Source organism: Phoca vitulina, unplaced genomic scaffold (assembly GCF_004348235.1).
Source record: "Phoca vitulina isolate PV1807 unplaced genomic scaffold, GSC_HSeal_1.0 scaffold29, whole genome shotgun sequence".
Taxonomy (NCBI): domain Eukaryota; kingdom Metazoa; phylum Chordata; class Mammalia; order Carnivora; family Phocidae; genus Phoca; species Phoca vitulina.
Genome location: NW_022589732.1, coordinates 10,191,769 through 10,212,000, shown reverse-complemented (window position 1 = coordinate 10,212,000; position 20,232 = coordinate 10,191,769). Strand labels below are relative to the sequence as shown.

The window sequence follows — 20,232 nt, the reverse complement described above, 5'->3', positions numbered from 1 at the left end:
TAATTTTGTTTTTTTTTTTAAGTCAGCTCTACACCCAACATGGGGCTTGAACTCACAACCCCAAGATCAAGAGTGGCATGCTTTATTGACTGAGCCAGCCAGGAGCCCCTCATCTAACAAATATCCACTGAGTGTCCCCCGTATATGTGCCAGAGACTATAGTAAGTGCTAGAGATTCAGCAGTAAGTAGTCCTTTGTCTCATGCAGGTTACATTCTAGTGTTGGGGGTGGGGATGGTGGGGATGAGGTGGGGTAGACAGTAAACAAATAAGCCAATATGTAAAATGCCAGATAGTAATAAGCATCATAAAGAAAAATACAGCAGGGCAAGGGAATAGAGAGTAAAGGGAAAGGTAAGCTATTTTAGACAGGGTGATCAGGAAAGACCTCTCTGATGTGGTGGTATTTGAAGAGAGACCTAAATAAAGTGAAGGAGGAAGCCATGCAGTAAAAAGAACGAACATCTGAAACACTGCAAGTGCAAAGGTCTTGTGCAGGAGTGGTTTATGTTCGAGTAACAAGTAGGTTAGGGTAGCCGAAACAAGCAAGGACAGAGTGATAAGAGATGATGTCAAAGAAGTACCACTAATACAGTTTCTAAGATATTTAATCAGAAGTTAGATAACCCATCTGCCAAAGAGGGATTCTTTTATTAAATAAGGATTGGGAATAAATGATCTCTTAGGTAGTTCTTAGCTCTAAAGGCTATCTTAATATTTTCCTAAAAGATACGGCTTAAGTATTTTCTTAAGAAGTACTTGATGGGGCACCTGGGTGGCTCAGTCGGTTAAGCATCTGCCCTTGGCTCAGGTCATGATCTCAGGGTCCTGGGATCAAGCCCCGCATAAGGCTCCCTGCTCGGCGGGGCGTCTGCTTTTCCCTCTGCCTCTCCCTGTGGCTTGTGCTTTCTCTCTTGCTCACTCTCTCTCAAATAAATACATAAAACCTTAAAAAAAAAAAAAAGTATTTGGTGGGTTATTAGGGAAAGGGTACTTGCTCACTGCTAAAGCATTACCCCACAAATCACTAATTACAAAGAGTAAAAGATACCTTTACAATGGGACTATAGGGCAGTTTCCATTGTAAACAAGTGATCAAACTAAGCATTATTAGTACTAGAACAATCTGACATTATATGCCTCCTGCTGTGATATGGTATGAAGTACATAATATCACCCATAAGGGTACTTTGGCCCAAACAGTTTAACCTGAATGTAAAATCAAGCTTTGATTTTACTTCCAGTTTACAGGAAAGGCTGAATAAAGGCAAAAGTTAAATGATGTATGAAAAGAAAACCATAAAAATCCAGGTAAGAAATTCTAGACTCTGATCTACACAACTAATCTACACTCTTCAAAAAATTAATCAAATTAATAAAAAATGATGGGAAAACAGTTCCAGATTAAGAGAAGCATAACACCAAATGTAACATATGAACTTGAATTGGATCCTGAATTTTTTTTTTTTTTTTTAGATTTTATTTATTTGAAAGCAAGAAAGAGAGCACATGCACGTGCACAAGTGCGTGCATGGGGACGGCGGCAGGGGGGCAGATGGAGAGAGACAGGCAGACTCCATGCTGAGTGCATAGTCCAACATGGAGCTCAATCTCACAAATCTGAGGATCCAGATGTTTTTTAAAGATACACAGTGTGGGCGCCTGGGTGGCTCAGTTGGTTGAGCGACTGCCTTCGGCTCAGGTCATGATCCTGGAGTCCCAGGATCGAGTCCCGCATCGGGCTCCCTGCTCAGTGGGGAGTCTGCTTCTCCCTCTCCCGCTCCCCCCTCTTGTGCTCTCTCTCTCTGATTCTCTCTCTCAAATAAATAAAAATCTTAAAAAATAATAATAATAAAATAAATAAATAAAGATACATAGTGTGAGGGGCGCCTGGGTGGCTCAGTCTGTTAAGTGTCTGCCTTTGGCTCAGGTTGTGATCTCAGGGTCCCAGGATTGAGCCCCGCGTCAGGCTCCCTGCTCAGTGGGGAGTCTGCTTCTCCCTCTCTCCCAGTTCATGCTCTCTCTCTCACATAAATAAAATCTTTAAAAAAACATAAATAAAATAAAATAAATAAAAAATAAAGATACGCTGTTGGGGGGGGGCATCTCGGTGGCTCAGTGGGTTAAGGCATCTGACTCTTGGTTTCGGCTCAGGCTCTGGTCTTAGGGTCATGGGATGGAGCCCTGCATCAGGCTCTGCTCTGGGTGTGGAGCCTGCTTGGGATTCTCCCTCTCCCCCGCTGCTCAAGCTCTTTCTCTCAAAAAAAAAGAAAAAAAAAAAGATACATAGTGGCAGGGGGTGGGGGGAGAGTTGGGACACATGAAGTCACCCCCAGCAAAATTACATTTGACTAAACCATTAACACTTGCCAGAGAGAAAACATTAGACACCCCAGATGTACTCCCATATACTACCAAATTGTCACATGCAAGTTTACCTGCCCTGACCTTTTTGTTCTCCTCTTCCACCAACTCTCCCTCTTTCTCTCAATCTCTCTGTCCCCACCCAGACATCAGAGAGCTTTCTTGCTGAGAGGTCCTGTTATCCAGGGATTCTCCTCACTTATACCTTGATGAGTAGTAAATCTTTGAACTACTTGCAACCAATGGGTCTGGTGTGGTTTGTTTTGACATCTGATACTAACCCAGCAGGGGGGCCAGGTAAGGTGGTGTCAAACTACATACATACCCCACCCGCACACACATAGCCGCTCAACATATACAGGTAATCCTAACTTTGCATGGCACTGTGTTAAATGCACAGAATCTATGCTTTGATTTGCATGGTTCCATGGCAACTTACAAAATAAAGAATAGGGTCTGGTGTGTAAGTTTTAGTTAACACAGTACTGTGCAAAGTGAAAGTCTCCTGTCTTTCTCTCCAGATAGATGGATTATCTATGGTTCAATTTTAATCTTTTCTCAATCATACATGATTTTCTCACAGATTTCTACCTTATCAGAGGTGATCAAAGATCGTGGTTCAAAACTTGATGCACCAGAGATGTGGGCTAATGCTGCAGCCAATGCATCCACTGCCCCTTTCTCTTCTATCAATCTCTGAGCTGATGGTCGGAAAAAATCAACAGCAGCGTAAGAAACGGAAGCCAGAGACCTATGGTTTAAAAATAGTAAATTTTCTTGGTCAAGACAAAGGTAAAAAATTAAAAGATAAGAGAATGAATGGGAAAAGAAAGAGCAACGTTTTCGTATTTTAACATAACTAAAAGTCTGCTGGTAAAACTGGTGATTAAGTTTTCTGATATTTGAACTAGGAGAGCTTAAAGATGAATAGCCTAATACAAAAGAAAAACTTATTCAGCAAGTTCAGAAAGCATACCTGATGGCATCCATGCTTTTAGATTTAACTAAATCCATTGTAGAAGGAACACCTACACGTTTAAAAGTAATTCCCTGAAAATGAAAGAATTACATTAAAGAAAAATGGAAGTCTTTACAATTAATTCCTAAATTCATATAGTTTGTTGAATTTCCATTTCTTGGACTTAAAGATTTCCAAGCCCCAGTAGATCAAAAGACCTGCTTTTTCTAATAAATCATCAATTACAAATTCTAGGAAGAGGAAAAAAAATTTAATTGCCCTTAGTTACAATCACGAAATTTCACTTGCAAAATAAAGCTGATTCCAAAAAAGGAAAAAAGATGCTCATCACCTCTATCAACTTTTTTTTCTTATTACCCTATCTCATTTTACAAAGTAGATGAAATAGTGTTTAAAAACACACATCATGAAAATAGGAAAAAATGTAAAATACCACACACACACACACACAAAAAAAAACAGGCCACAAAAAATGTATATAATTTCTTATAGAAACTGGCCATGTACCATTACTCAATATAATCTTAACAAATACACCAAGACTATGGCAGTCACCCCTTTATAATGCTAGACTATGAGATACTGAAATCACAATGCACTTCTGATTTTAGAATCAAGGGAGAAACTCAAGGGAAAAATGAGAAAGTCAGCTCTTCTGTCTTCACAATAAAAGCTGTATCAAAACAAAGTCTTCCAGCTCCTATAAATTTAGCTCTCCACATGCTTCACATCCAAATGCAGCTTAAACTGAGAAAAGTTATAAGCATCTATTTGTGAGAACAAATATAAAAAGAACTCTTTTCTAAGACATCATTTAGATAATAAGACTGAAATAATTTAATTCTACTTACTGCTTTTTGTTCCACATATCTTAGTTGACCTCTTTCTCTGGGTTGATAAAAACATACGCAAATCCCTGTCCGGCCAGCTCTACCTGTACGTCCAGAACGATGAATATAGGACTCAACATCCTGAAAATAAAAAGAGGCAATACATTTTTTTAAATCTGGCAAAAAAAAAAAAAATCTGGCAAGTGACAGTCATTCCAACAACCAAATAATAACGCTAACAATAACAAAACTACTACTACCAATGATAACATTTTTATTTAAACCTATTGCTCTTTCAACATCCCGAAGAAATTTTATGCTGAATTTTTGGATTAAAAGGAATAGGATTTAAAATCTTTTTATCCACCTCATCCCAGGGCTCTTCATATGACAACTTTTTATAATCCCTTTGCATGATTCCATGCTTCAAATCCAAATAAAGAAGTTAATCATTTGCTAAGGCATCAGATTCTGACCAATTTAACACTACATTAGTAAAAAATGGCTAACAGCAAGAACAGATAACATATTTTTCATATCCCAAGCAGTATCTTATAAATAAAATAGCAATTTACACAGCTGTTCTTATATTCCCTAAATAAAATTTCATTTCTTACCTGGGGAGGAGAACTTTGAATCACCAGATCAACCTCAGGAATGTCCAAACCACGGGCAGCCACATTGGTTGCCACCAAAACTTTAAAACTACCTTCTCTGAAGCCTTTCAGTGTAATTTCTCTTTGTGACTGTGCAATGTCCCCATGTAAACATTGGGCATTCTATTTGAAAAAAGGGAAAAAGTAAGTGTACAACTCACACTTGTAATTAATAGCACCCTAACACCATGTAGTCTGTGCTCTTTGTTGTTGTTGTTGTTTTTTAAAGATTTTATTTATTTATTTGACAGAGAGAGACACAGTGAGAGAGCAAACACAAGCAGAGGGAGCAGGAGAGGGAGACGCAGACTTCCCACCGAGCAGGGAGCCCGATGTGGGGCTTGATCCCAGGACCCTGGGATCATGACCTGAGCCGAAGGCAGACGCTTAACGAAGTAATCTCTACACCCAACATGGGGCTCAAACTCATTACCCGAAGATCAAGAATCAGACGGTTCACTGACTAAGCCAGCCAGGTGCCCCAATATTCTTAGTTTCTGATAATTATAGTAATGCATGCTTATCATTCAAAAAGACCAAATGTTACAGAAAATATTTAACACAGGGTGCCGGGGTGGCTCAGTCGGTTAAGCACCTGCCTTCGGCTCAGGTCATGATCTCAGGGTCCTGGGATCGAGCCGTGTTAGGCTCTCTGCTCAGCAGGGACTCTGCTTCTCCCTCTCCCTCTGCCACTCCCCCTGCTGTGCATGCGTGCTCTGTCAAATAAATAAAATCTTAAAAAAAAAATATTTAACACAAAATGTAAAAGCTTCCCTCAATATCAGCCTCCTAATAATTCACTAACAGTTTGGTGAATATTCCTCCAGATATATTTTTTTAAAACACACATACAGGGGCTCCAGGGTGGCGCAGTGGGTTAAGCGCCTCTGCCTTTGGCTCAGGTCACAATCCCAGAGTCCTGGGATCGAGGCCCACGTCGGGCTCCCTGCTCAACAGGGAGTTTGTGTCTTTCTCCCTCTGCCCCTTCCCCTGCTCACGCTCTCTCTCTTCCAAATAAATAAATAAATAAATAAATCTTAAAAAAAAAACAACATACACACACATACACAACCCACATGTAACAGCATACACTATAATTTATGCATTTACTTATAAAATGGGATCATACTACATAATCAGTTTTGAAACCTGCTTTACAAATTATCTTAGCTATTTTTCCACATCTATAACTCTACTTCATTTTTTAAAAACTGTGTATGATTTCATCATATGATGTAGTACCATTTATTTCAGCACTATCCTATTGATGACCATTTGGATCATATCCAAAGTTTTCTTCACCTTTAGAAACAATACTACATTGTATGAACAACGTTGTACTTGTATCTCTGCCCGCCCCCCGTCCCCGTATATGTGTATTTCAGTAGGACACATATCTAGCAGGTGAATTTCTAGGTCAAAAATTATGAACATTTTAATAGCTATTGCAAAACCGTGTTGTAAAAAGAGGTTCTGGGGGTGGGGGGCGCCTGGCTGGCTCAGTGGGAAGAACATGCAACTCTCAATCTGGGGGTCGTGAGTTTGAGCCCCACATTGAGTGTAGAGATTACTTAAATACATACATAAACTTAAGGAAAAAAAGGGTTGTGCCTATTTACTCTTCAACATTTATGAGTCTTTAGTTCATCCATACCCTACATCCATGTATATTATGAATCATTACCATCTTTGTGAATCTAATAGGCAAAAATGATTTCCCAATGTTTTAATTTACATTTCTGTAATATTCAGTAAGGTTGAACCTATTTTTATACAATTTATATATTCTATTTGTACTGCAAATAATTTTTCTATTACAAACGAATGTCCTAGCATTCTAGCTGCTATTAAAATTTAAAAGTTCAGGGGTGCCTATGTGGCACAGTTGGTTGAGGAGCTAACTCTTGGTTTCGACTCAGGTCGTGATCTCAGGGTCCTGGGATTGAGCCCCATGTCAGGCTCTGTGCTCGGTGCAGAGTCTGCTTGACACTCTCTCCCTCTCACTCTGCCTCTTCCCCCTGCTCGCTCTCTCTAAAATAAATAAAATCTCTAAAAAAAATTTTTTAATGTTTTAAAAGGTTCATAACAATGATTTAACCCTAACCCTAAAAAAAATTTTTTAATGTTTTAAAAAGTTCATAACAATGATTTAACCCTAACCTTAGTAACTAAGCCTAATGCATTCATGAGTGAATTCACCGAGTACTTGCTATGCACCAGATTCTGGAACAATCATAAAGAAACAGCCCTGGGACATACAAGTTGACAGGCATTTTCAGTACAGTATGATATGTACTATAACCAGGTGCAGGGTGCTACTGGAATACTTAAGGGGGAAACCTAACTTAATTTTGTTTAAGGGGAAGTCAGCACTGAAGGTGAGACCTGACATATAATAAGAACTAGTAGGTAAAAGGAAGAGCAGGAGGCTAGGGAGTTCTGGGCAGAAAAAAATTTCATACATAAACAGTGTGTCTGGGAACTACAAATATATGAGTATTACTGAACCATAGTGTGAAAGGGGAAAGTGATGAGAGATGAAGCTGGAAAGGAATATGAATTTTATCCTGTGGACAACATGAACTGAGTGACTGGAAGCAGGAGATTATCATGAACATACTTGCATTGTAAAAGGAACACTCTGGTTATAATGTGTAGAATGTATTAGAAAAGAGAAAGGCAAAAGCCAGGGAGACCCAGGTAGCAGGCTCTTGTAGAAATCCAAAAGAGGTCAGTGGCCTCACCAAGGCAGTGGCAATGCCCATCTATTCATCCAATAAATATTTAGTGATCTACAACATGTTGGGCACTAAGGATAAAATAGCAAACAAAAATAAGATCGCCTCCATCCTCACAGTCTTTATACTTTGGTAGGGGAGATGGAAACTAATCAAATAATGAGGCATGCAAATAAATTTAGCCAACAAGTGTAACTGATATTGCACCAGTCTAAGAGGCAAAGAGCATTTATTGATTTATTTTTAGAGAGGGAGAAGTGGGGAGGCAGAGGGAGAGAGAGAGAATCCCAAGCAGGCTCCACATGGAGCCTGACACGGGGCTCGATCTCACAACCCTGAGATGATGACCTGAGCTGAAATCAAGAGTCAGATGCTCAATCGACTGAGCCACCCAGGCACCCCATGGCAAAGAACATTTACAAGAGGACAATCTGACCTATTTTGGGGCAAGGAAGAATTCCCTGTAAGTGGTGCTCTGAATTTTTATCTGAAAGATGAGCAGGAGTTGCTAGGCAAGAAAGATTACAAGTTCAAGAGCCCTGTGGTGAGAGGAAACATGGCAAGTATGGAGAGCATGCAGAATGAGGAGAAAGTATGATAAAATGAAGCTGGAAAGGTAAGTAGGGGCTAGGCCATAAATAAATCCAAGAACTATTGGTAGATGAAATTGGGAGGAGCTAGTGAAGGGAGGAGAAATGAAATATAAAGGAAAGAAACATTATACATGACTCCCAGATTTCAAGCTTCTGAAACAGTAGTAAGAAAGAAACAGACCATTTTGAGGGTGCCAGGGTGGCTCAGTTACGTGTCTGATTCTTAGTTTCGGCTCAGGTCGTGATCTCATGGGTCATGGGGAGCCTGCCTGAGGAGTCTCTCCCTCTGCCCCTCCCCCCACTCTCACTCACACTTGCTCTAAGATAAATCTTCAAAAAAAAAAAAAAGAAACGGACCATTTTATTTTATTCTAAAGTTTTTATTTATTTATTTGACAGAGAGATACACAGCAAGAGAGGGAACAAAAGCAGGGGGAGTGAGAGAGGGAGAAGCAGGCTTCCTGCTGAGCAGGAAGCCCAATGCGGGGCTCGATCCCAGGACCCTGGGATCACGACCTGAGCCGAAGGCAGACGCTTATCGACTGAGCCACCCAGGCGCCCCTGAAACGGACTATTTTAAACCATGGGAGATAGGATCCAAAAATACTTTGTAGTTAACTGAACAGCAAATGGTAAGGAAGAAAAATCAAGGGTGATGTGTAGATTTCTGACGTAGTCTATGGGTAGATGTACCATTTAACAATAGGGAATGTTTGGGGCGCCTGGGTGGCTCAGTCTTTAAGTGTCTGCGTTTGGCTCAGGTCCTGATCCTGGGGTCCTGGGATCGAGCCCCGCACTGGGCTCCCTACTCAGGGGGAAGCCTGCTTCTCCCTCTCCTACTCTTCCTGCTGTGTTCCCTCTCTCGCTGTCTCGGTCTGTCAAATAAATAAATAAAATCTTTAAAAAAAAACAACCAAAAAAAAACAATAGGGAATGTTGGAGACAGAATGGGTATAGGAAAATAGAAAAGAATGAATTCAATTTTAGGTACCCAATAATGGGTTGCGGTGTTTGTGGTCAGTAGGATAAACATAGGTCTAGATTCTGGAGACAGAGCTAACCTGGAAAAAGATTTAAACATTATCAGCATATGCACAAGAGCCACAGGAGTGATTAGTTATATGCATCTACATATGTAGCTATACTTCTTTATTTCTATACTTATTGTCTGCTTGCTGTTAAGAAAACCATTGTGCTAAATGCTTTAAATAAATGACTTCATTTAAACCTTAAAAGTGGAAAAAATTTATTTTTAATATCACTTATTTATTTGAGAGAGAGAGAGTAAGCAAGCGAGCATGTGAGCAGAGTGGGGAGGGACAGAGAGAGAGAGATAATCCCAAACAGGGATTCTGTGGAGCCTGACAGGGGGCTCGATCCCCCCACCGAGATCATGACCTGAGCTGAAATCGTCGGATGCTTAACTGACTGAGCCACCCGGTGCCCCATTAATATCACTTTTTAAAAGGGAAACATGGGCAAAGAAATATGGAGTGACTTCAAGGTTACACAGCTAGTAATACAACTGGGATTTAAACCCTAATATGTCTGACTCCAAAGTCTGTGATATAAATCACTATGCTCAGGAAGAATCCATCGAATGAGAAGAAACAAGTACAGACGTTAGATCTGTGAGGAATGCCAATATTTAAAGTATGAACAAGAATACAAAAAGAGGGGTGCCTGGGTGGCTCAGATGGTTAAGCGTTTGCTTTCGGCTCAGGTCATGATCCCAGGGTCCTGGGATCCAGCCCCGCATCGGGCTCCTGGCTCAGCAGGGAGCCTGCTTCTCCCTCTCCCTCTGTCTCCCCACACTGCTGATGCTCTCTCTCTCTCTCTCTCTCTCTGTATCTCTGTGTCTCAAATGAATAAATAAAATCTTAAAAAAAAAAAATACAAAAAGACCTCAACAAAACTGAGAAAGGTTAGCCAGAGAAGGAAGAAAACCTTTGTGATATCACAGAACCCAAGGTAAGAGAAATGCTCAAGAAAGGAAACCTTATTGCCTTACTGGTGCTTTTTTTAAGTCATAAACAAACATACTTTAAAATAAATTGGACGGTTTTTCATAGTAAAATTTTCAAATCCACTTTTTAAAAAATTTTATTTAAATTCAATTAATTAACATATAATGTATTATTAGTTTAAGAGGTAGAGTTCAGTGATTCATCAGTTTTACACAATACCCAGTGCTCATTACATCATGTGCCCCCCCAATGTCCATTACCCAGTTACCCCATTCCCCTACCCCCCCTCAAAGTCACTTTTAAAAAATTTGATACAGGGGCGCCTGGGTGGCTCAGTTGTTAAGCGTCTGCCTTCAGCTCAGGTCATGATCCCGGGGTCCTGGGATCAAGTCCTGCATCAGGCTCTCTGCTCGGCAGGAAGCCTGCTTCTCCCTCTCCCACTTCCCTGCCTGTGTTCCCTCTCTCTCTGTGTCTCTCTCTGTCAAATAAATAAAATCTTTAAAAAAATTTGATACACTGATTTTTTTCACTTGATAATTAGTCCTAAGAAGGGACATAATACATTTATATTACCAGTGATGGTTTCCAGGTCTCCAACTTACGAGTAAATTATTTTCCAAAAGTTTGTGTGCATGCATGCGTGGGTGTGTGTATGTATGCGTGTGATTGTTTAGAATTAAGAAAGCATTGTTCTGGGGCGCCTGGGTGGCTCAGTTGTTAAGCGTCTGCCTTCGGCTCAGATCATGATCCCAAGGTCCTGGGATCCAGCCCCACATCCATCGGGCTCCCTGCTCAGCGGGAAGCCTGCTTCTCCCTCTCCCACTCCCCCTACTTGTGTTCCCTCTCTCGCTGTCTCTCCCTCTGTCAAATAAATAAATAAGATCTTAAAAAAAAAAAAAAAGAAAAAAGAAAAAAGAAAAGAAAGCATTGTTTTGGTAAAACCTGACCTTAAGAAAAAAATTACAATTTAAAAATAAAAAAAAAGAAACTAACCACTAAAGTTCTCCCATTAGTCCCTAAAATCCTGTATCACTTATAATGATGTGCTACTACTACTTTTTACCTAAACAATAAACCAGCAGAGGAGAAACTGCATTGCTCTCAACCATAGAAGCTGGTTAGCATCCAGTAAGAGGGGAATTCTCACCCATCTTTGCAGCAAGGCAAGTCCTCCCTATGAGATAAAACAATAGCTTCTGCAACACTATTGCTGCTGAGTGTTCTAAAGCAATAACAGGAAAGGTAAATCAACTAGCCTTGATCACTTTCACTATTTAGCAATTGTCGTCCGTGTATACTGTATAAAGAGCTAAAACTATAGTCAGTTAAAATGATACTGGGGAAGATGTCGACAGCATAGTCTTTGAATCTCCAGTTCCCATATAAAAACAAACGGAGCAATTAGGATAACAAACTTAAAAATCCACAGACATCTATGACAAAAGTAAGAGAAATATTTTCATGATTTCCAAAACATGAGCAGGTAGGGACAAGACCTGTATATATGGGGCAGGGGGGAGATTCGCTGGTCCTAAGAACAGATAATCCCTAGAAAGCACAATGGACCAATTTGAGGATAGTAGCTGAAACTGGGAGAGTTTTTGTACACTGAAGGGCGATTGTCAGGATCCAGAGGTAAGGTGTGAAAGAGGCTGGAGCAGCTGGACCCTTTATGAACTTTCAAAATTTATTTATTTTTTTTTTAAGATTTTATTTATTTATTTGAAGAGAGAGACACAGCGAGAGAGGGAACACAAGCAGGGGGACTGGCAGAGGGAGAAGCAGGCTTCCCGCCGAGCAGGGAGCCCGATGCAGGGCTCGATCCCAAGACCCTGGGATCACGACCTGAGCTGAAGGCAGACGCTTAACGACTGAGCCACCCAGGCGCCCCTGAACTTTCAAAATTTACAAACCAACGCTCCCTTGCCAGGACAAAGGCCCACAGTAAGGAGACAGGGTTGGACCTAGGATCCAAACTGAGGATGCCAGGGATCACAGAAGCAAAGGAAAAGAAGATCCAGATAAAAATGAGGGAAAAGACAGCCAGAGCTCAGAAAGTAGGAGATCTTTTCTTTTTTAAACAGCTTTATTGAGATATAATTTACACACCAAACAATAACAGAAGCAGCAGCTCTACAGCTGTGAAGCTTGAAAACTATTCTGACCCATGCCTCCCCATTTAAAGTTCATAAAGATTAATTTCACCCAAGGGGTGCCTGGCTGGCTGAGTCAGTACAGCATGCGACTCTCGATCTTAGGGTTGAGTTTGAGCCCCACGTTGGGTATAGAGATTACTTAAAAAAAAAAAAAAACTTAAAAAAAAAGATTAATTTCACCTAAAAATGAGCAATAGTAAAGATCACAATTCCTAACACCAAAAAAACCCAAATAATCCAATTAAAAAATGGGCAAAAGACATGAACAGACATTTCTCCAAAGACATACAAATAGATGGTCAACAGACACATGAAAAGATGCTTAATATCACTCATGACCAGGGAAATGTAAATCAAAACTACAATGAAATATCACCCTACACTGTCAGAATACCTAAAATCAAAAACACAAGAATCAGCAGGTGTTGGCAAGGATGTAGAGAAAAAGGAACCCTTGTGTACTGTTGGTAGGAATGCAAACTGGTGCTGCCGTTGTGGAAAACAGTATGGAGGTTCCCTGAAAAGCTGAAAATAGAGCTACCCTATGACCCAGCAATTGCACTACTGGGTATTTACCCCAAAGATACAAATGTAGTGATCTGAAGGGGCACGTGCACCTCACTGTTTATAGCAGCAATGTCCACAATAGCCAAACTATGGAAAGAGCCTAGATGTCCATCGACAGACGAATGGATAAAGAAAATGTGGAATACATACATATATATATATATATATATACACACACAACAGAATGTTATGCAGTCATCAAAAATTGAACTCTTGCCATTTGCAATGACGTGGATGGAACTAGAGGGTATTATGCTAAGCAAAATAAGTCAATCAGAGAAAGACAATTATCATATGATCTTGCTGATATGTGGAATTAGAGGAACAAGGCAGAGAATCATGGGGGAAGAGAGGAAAAAATAAAATAGTACGAAACCAGAGAGGGAGACAAACCATAAGAGACTCTTAATCTCAAGAAACAAACTGAGGGTTGCTGGAGTGGTGGGGGGTGGGAAGGATGGGGTGGCTGGGTGATGGACACTGGGGAGGGTATGTGCTATGATGAGCGCTGTGAATTGGGTAAGACTGATGAATCACAGACCTGTACCCCTGAAACAAATAATACATTATATGTTAATTAAAAAATAAATTAAAAAAAAAAGTTAGAAAGAGAGGCTACCTAAGCTACCCTAACATCCAGTAATTGTACTACTGGATATTTACCCCAAAAATACAAAACACTAAATCAAAGGGATACATGCATCCTTGTTTATTACAGCATTATTTACAACAGCCAAACTATGGAAGCAGCCCAAGTGTCCACTGACAGATGAACGGATAAAGGAGATATGGTATGCATATACAATGAAATATTATTCAGCCATAAAAAAAGAATAAAATCTTACCATTTGCAACATGGATGGAGCTGGAGAGTATGATGCTAAGTGAAATGAGTCAGAGAAGGACAAATACCGTATGATTTTACTCATATATGGAATTTAAGAAAACAAATGAACAAAGAAAAAAAAAACAAAAAAGGGAGAAAGATAAACCAAGAAACAAACTCTTAAATACAGAGAACAAACAGATAGTTACCAGAGGGGAGGAGAGTTGGGGGAGGGGTGAAACAAATGATGTGGATTAAAGATGCTCATCATCATGAGCACTAAGTAATGCATAGAATAGGTGAATTCTATACTGTACACCTGGAAATAATATAACACTGTATGTTAATTATACTGGAAATAAAATTAAAAACTTAATTAAAAAGACCACAGCTGAATCCCACAAAAAGTAATTAGAAGAGGGAAAAAATAAGCAGAATAATATCCCCACAAATCATGAAAGAGCTCTAGAAAGGCATGCCCAACAAAACAAATGGAAAGTATAACATTATGTGTCTGAATAAGCTAAGAGAAATTTTTAAATAATACATGAAAGAACAAGAAAAATCAAAACGAGAAAAACAAAAAAGGAGGTGAAATGACTCAACCAAGAAGCAGAAAGATAAAGACTCTTCACAAATGAAGACTTTACCGGAAGGAATAGAAGACTGAGCAAACATAAGAGCTAATGCCTTAAAAATAGGAAATCTTGAAAAAGTGAAATAAAGAGATGAAAAGGATTTGAGATAAAGTGACAAAGAAGAGGAAAAAAAAAAGAAACCAACATAGAAAGAGGACCCTAAAGAAAAAAAAGGCAATCAGACAAACCAAACACCAAAAAATTATAATTCAAGAAAATTTTGCTGAAATATTAAAAAATGTATTTGAAGCTACAGGGTACCCACAAAAAGTGACCATGAACAATACAAAATACATTCAAATAAAACTACTGATTAAAAAAAAAACAACTACTGATTTAAAGATTTATTTATTTTAGAGAGAGAGAGAGTACCTGTGCGAGTGTGGGGAAGGGCAGAAGGAAAGAATCTTCAGACTCCCCGCTGAGTGCAGAGCCTGATGTGGGGCTCAATCTCACAACCCGTAAGATCATAACCTGAGCCGAAACCAAGAGTTGGACACTTAACCTGAGCCAGGGGCCCCTGATTTTTAAAGAAAAATTTAGAAAGTCTTTTGCCTGAAGGCAAAATCTTATAAGAAAAAAAAAAAAACAGACTGGAATCAGACTTTTTACAGAATGCTTTACCCCCAAAACAATGGCAAAATATATTCAAGACAATGAAGGAAAGAAAACATGAACCAAGAATTTTAATATCTAGCCAAATGGTTTTCAGGTATAAATTTACAAACATGCTATTATTAACAGGCAATATTACTTCCATAAGCCCTTCTTCAGGAATCTACTAGATAACAAGTCACAAACAACAGAAATGATTGGACACATACTGACATAAGAACTGATAGCATTACTATCAATGGATATTAATATCACAAAAAGAGAGCGAGCTACACATTATATACTCCTATAACAGTTTTGCCCTGAACAAACCAACCCGAATTTTCAGAAAATACAGAAGACAGAGGAACATGTTAAATGATGCCACAAGGAAGCCATACTCTAGATATGGAAACTTGGGTTTCTTAAACAAAAAAAGCTGTAAGAAAAAAAATAGATGAGGGGCACCTGTGTGGCTCAGTCGGTTAAGCATCTGCCTTTGGCTAAGGTCATGCTCCCAGGGTCCTGGGATCGAGCCCTGCATCAGGCTCCCTGACCAGCGGGGTATCTGCTTCTCCCTCTCCCTCTGCCTGCCACTCTGCCTACTTGTGCTCTCTCTCTCTGGCAAATAAATAAATAAAATCTTTTTAAAAATGTTTAAAAGAAAATAGATGAGAAAGGAATCCATATATTAAAGAGACTTAATGAAATCACACAATTTACAAATCTTATTTGGATCCAGATTCAAGACAAAAACTATAAAAGAAAAAGCAATCATGAGGCAATCGACAATCTGAACACTAGTTGACATCTGAAGATATTAATTACTGTTATTTTTAAATGTGGTAACAGTATTGGGGCGCCTGGGTGGCTCAGTCGTTAAGCATCTGCCTTCGGCTCAGGTCATGATCCCAGGGTCATGGGATCGAGCCCCGCATCGGGCTCCTTGCTCGGCGGGAAGCCTGCTTCTCCCTCTCCCACTCCCCCACTTGTGTTCCCTCTCTCGCTGTGTCTCTCTCTGTCAAATAAATAAATAAAATCTTTAAAAAAATAAAAAATAGGGCGCCTGGGTGGCTCAGTTGGTTAAGCGACTGCCTTCAGCTCAGGTCATGATCCTGGAGTCCCTGGATCGAGTCCCGCATCGGGCTCCCTGCTCGGCGGGGAGTCTGCTTCTCCCTCTGACCCTCCCCCCTCTCATGTGCTTTCTCTCTCATTCTCTCTCTCTCAAATAAAGAAATTAAAAAAAAATAAAAAATAAAAAATAAAAAAATAAAAAAATAAAAAATAAGTAAATGTGGTAACAGTATTGAGTTTAAAAAAAAAAAAAACAATTCTTGGGGCGCCTGAGTGGCTCAGTCGTTAAGTGTCTGCCTTTGACTCAGGTCCTGATCCCAGGGACCTGGGATTGAGCCCCACATCGGGCTCCCTGCTCGGCGGGAAGACTGCTTCTCCCTCTCCACTCCCCCTGCTTGTGTTCCATCTCTCGCTGTGTCTCTCTGTCAAACAGATTAATAAAATCTTTAAAAAAAACAATTCTTTTCTTTTAGAGACACATATCCAATTATTTATGGATGTAATAATATGTTATCTAGGGTTTCCATCAAAATAATTCAGGAGCAGGAAGTGAGTGGGCATGTGGATGAAATAGGATAACTATTGCAGATGGAGAATGAATACACAGGGGTTCATTACACTGTCAACTTTTGTATATGTTTAAAATTTTCTACTATAAAAAGTTAAAAAAGACATATAGACTTAGTATTCTGAGCCATTCATTCAATAAATATTTGTGATTCATTTTATAACACAACTTTAAAATATTACCCCCTCTTGCTCACAGAAACTCATTTTGTTTCACTTTTATATTTTCAAGATCACATTATGCAAAGTCTTAAAAAGCCTTCTCAGGAAAATGGGTAGACTTCTATCCTGACTTAAAAGATCATGACAGGCTGGCTATAACTTCCTTCTGAATTAGACTCAATTCTAAAACTGACAATCTTGGGGTGCCTGGATGGCTCAGTCGGTTAAGTGTCTGACTCTTGATTTGGGCTCATGATCTCAGGGTCGTGAGATCAAGCCTCCCCTGCTGGGCTCCATACTGGGCAGGGAGCCTGCCTGGGATTCTCTCTCTCTCCCTCTCCCTCTGCCTTTCTCTCTGTACCCCCAGGCATGCTCTCTCTCCCCCGCCCTTCTCTTTCTCTCATTAAAAAAAAAAAAAAAAAGATTATCAAACCTAGTCCACAAAGGACAGTATTTTTGTTCAATGAATCATCCCTATAATCTCAATTAGAGAAAGCATGAGAAAATACTTACCTGTTTTATATGTGGATTCATGGCCATTTCAGTTACATTCTTTTTGGTTTCACAGAAAATAATAGCCCTCCCTTCAGACCCACTGTAGACTTGAAGGACGTCTCCAATAACTGCTGGCCTCTGAGACCAATGGCACTGGATGGCCAAATGCTTTGAGGAAAGAAAATACCAAGTATCTGTTTCATTAAAATTAGTGAAAAAGACTTATTTTGTATATATTTTTTCTATTTGTTCAAGAATCGACCTTTCTGGCATACAATAAAACAATTCTCCCCAAACCCACTTAAAAACAATATACAAATGGCCATCAACAGGTGAAAGGATAAACAAATTGTAGTATATTTATACAATATAATACTATTCAATAATTAAAAGGAGCTAAAAAAAAGAGAAAAGAATCAACTACTGATACATGCAACAATATGGATTAATCTCAAAACATATGCTAGGTAAATGAAGCCTTACAGAAAGAGAATACACACAGGATTCCATTTATATCAAGCTCTAGAATAGGCAAAGCTAATCTACGGTAGAAAAAATTCAGAACAAGGGCGCCTGGGTGGCTCAGTCAGTTAAGTGGCTGACTCTTGATCTCAGCTCAGGTCTCAATCTCAGGGTCGTGAGTTTAAGCCCCATGTTTTTAAGTAGGCTCCATGCCCACTTTAAAAAAAAAAAAAGAAAAGAAAAAGAAAAAGAAAAGAAATCAGAACAGTAGCTATCTCTGGATGGGGGACTTGACTGAGTAGGGACATGAGGGAAATTTCTGGGATGATGGTAATATTTCTATATTTGGGTAGGGGTTTGGGTGATACACATGTTACGAATTTGTCAAAACTGAACAAATGTACTTAAAATTCTGGGTTTATTGTATGTAAATCTTATCTTTTAAAAACTAAATATTATATGAACCTCAAAAATATACTAACTAAAAGAAGCCCAACACAAAAAAGTCACATATTATATGATCACATTTATATGAAGTATCCAAAATAGGTAAGTCCCTAGGGACAGAAAGCAGATTGGTGATGCCAGGGGCTAGGAAAAAGGGAGAATGGGGAGGAACTAACTGCTTCATGGTTATGGGGTTTCCTTTTGGGGTGATGAAGTTCTGGAAGTAGAGAGAAGCTATGGTTGCACAACATCATGTATGTACAGACACTCAATTGTATATGTTATATACAGTTTATTTAATTATGTGAATTTTGCCTCAAAAAATTTGAAAATATTGAACTCTAGTTAACAATATACATGCTAAAGTACTTATGAGGAACTATGCTCATTTCTGCAATATGAAAGGAATAAAAAAGGTGGATGTAAGTGAAATATAAAGTAAAATTCATATATAGTGAAATATTAATGGTAGGATCTAGCTGGTGGCTATATGAGTGGTCATTGTAAAACTCTTTTGACTTGGGGCACCTGGTGGATCAGTCAGTTAAAAAGTGTCTGCCTTCTGCTCAGGTCATGATCCCAGGGTCCTGGGATTGAGTCCCGCCTCGGGCTCCCCGTTTTTCCCCCTGCCTGCTGCTCCCCCTGCTTATTTTGTTATTTAACAAAATAAAATACTTAAAAAATAATAAAATGAAATAAAAGTAAAAAGAATTAAAAAAATAAAATCTTTAAAACAATAATGTTGGGGAGGTGGATGGGGAGATGGGGTAACTGGGTGATGGGCTTTAAAGAGGCCACTTAATGCAATGAGCACTGGGTGTTACGTGCAACTGATGAATCTCTAAATTCTACCCCTGAAACTAATAATACAGTATATGTTAACTAAATTGATTTTTAAGTAAAGAATTTTTAAAACAGTAATAATAATAAATAAAACAATGTTGGAGGAAAACTGATGTTGTATATTCTAAATCTGCGCATTTTAACATGTATCTCAAAAAATTGTTTTTAAAATGTAATACATATTAATTACAGAGCACCTAGAAAACAGAAAAGAACAAAGAAGAAACCAAAGAATCATTTGTACCACCTATGACAAAGTCTTGCTTCTTCCCCATTCTCAAAAAAACAAAACAAAACAAGAATCTAAATCTGATCAAGCCTCACAATCCAACCATCAATTCACAGGAAAATGAAGGTGGAGGGACATGTTAAATAATACCCACAGAAATGCAAATCAGCTAAATTGAGACTGTGGGAAATTCTTCATTTGAAAAATGATCATTTCCTTTTAACAAAAAATTAGAAGAAAAAAGAGACAGAGGAACATGTAGATTATAAAAGATTTAAGAGAAAAATAAACCAGTGGCAATTTATCTTTTTTTAAGTAGGCAGGGCTTGAAAGTCCTAACCCTGAGATCAAGACCTGAGCTGAAATCAAGAGTTGGGCGCTTAAACTGACTTGAGCCACCCCAGCACCCCAAACCAGTGGCAATTTAAAGATCTTATTTGGATCCAGACTGAAACTATTTAAAAAAAAAAAAAAAAGACAACTAGGGTAATGTGGATACTCGGTATTTAATAATACTAAAGAACTACTGGGTTTTTCCTACTGTGATAATAACTGTGGTTTTGTTTTGTTTTTTGAAGAATACTTATCCTTTATTTATTTTTTAAAGATTTTATTTATTTGTGAGAGCGAAAGTGAGGGAGAGCACAGAGGGAGAGTGAGCAGCAGAGCAGGGAGCTGAGCAGGGAGCCCGATGTGGGGCTCGATCCCAGGACCCTGGGGATCATGACCTGAGCCGAAGGCAGATGCTTAACTGACTGAGCCACACAGGTGCCCCAAAAGAATACTTACCCTTTAAAAATTATATACAATTACATGAAAATGAAAGGATGACTGGATTGCTTCAAAGGTAGGAATGAGGGACGCCTGGGTGGCTCAGTCGGTTAAGCAGCTGCCTTCGGCTGAGGTCATGATCCCAGGGTCCAGGGATCGAGCACCACATCAGGCTCCCTACTCAGCGGGGAGCCTACTTCTCCCTCTGCCTGCCGCTCCCCCTGCTTGTGCTCTCTCTGACAAATAAATAAATAAAATCTTAAAAAAAAAAAAAA

At 39.2% G+C, this 20,232-nt stretch overlaps 1 protein-coding gene across 2 annotated transcripts in view; it reads right to left on the bottom strand.

Annotated features, from left to right (window-relative positions):
• DDX50 (DExD-box helicase 50) overlaps positions 1–20,232 on the bottom strand; it is a 38,364-nt gene that overhangs the window by 5,563 nt on the left and 12,569 nt on the right. For both annotated transcript variants that reach the window (XM_032423761.1, XM_032423760.1), the window contains 5 exons: positions 17,224–17,373; positions 4,790–4,951; positions 4,194–4,313; positions 3,340–3,413; positions 2,955–3,114 (listed from right to left, as the gene is read on the bottom strand). In XM_032423761.1, coding sequence (XP_032279652.1) covers positions 2,955–3,114; positions 3,340–3,413; positions 4,194–4,313; positions 4,790–4,951; positions 17,224–17,373 — 666 coding nt within the window. The remainder of the gene's footprint in view (positions 1–2,954; positions 3,115–3,339; positions 3,414–4,193; positions 4,314–4,789; positions 4,952–17,223; positions 17,374–20,232) is intronic.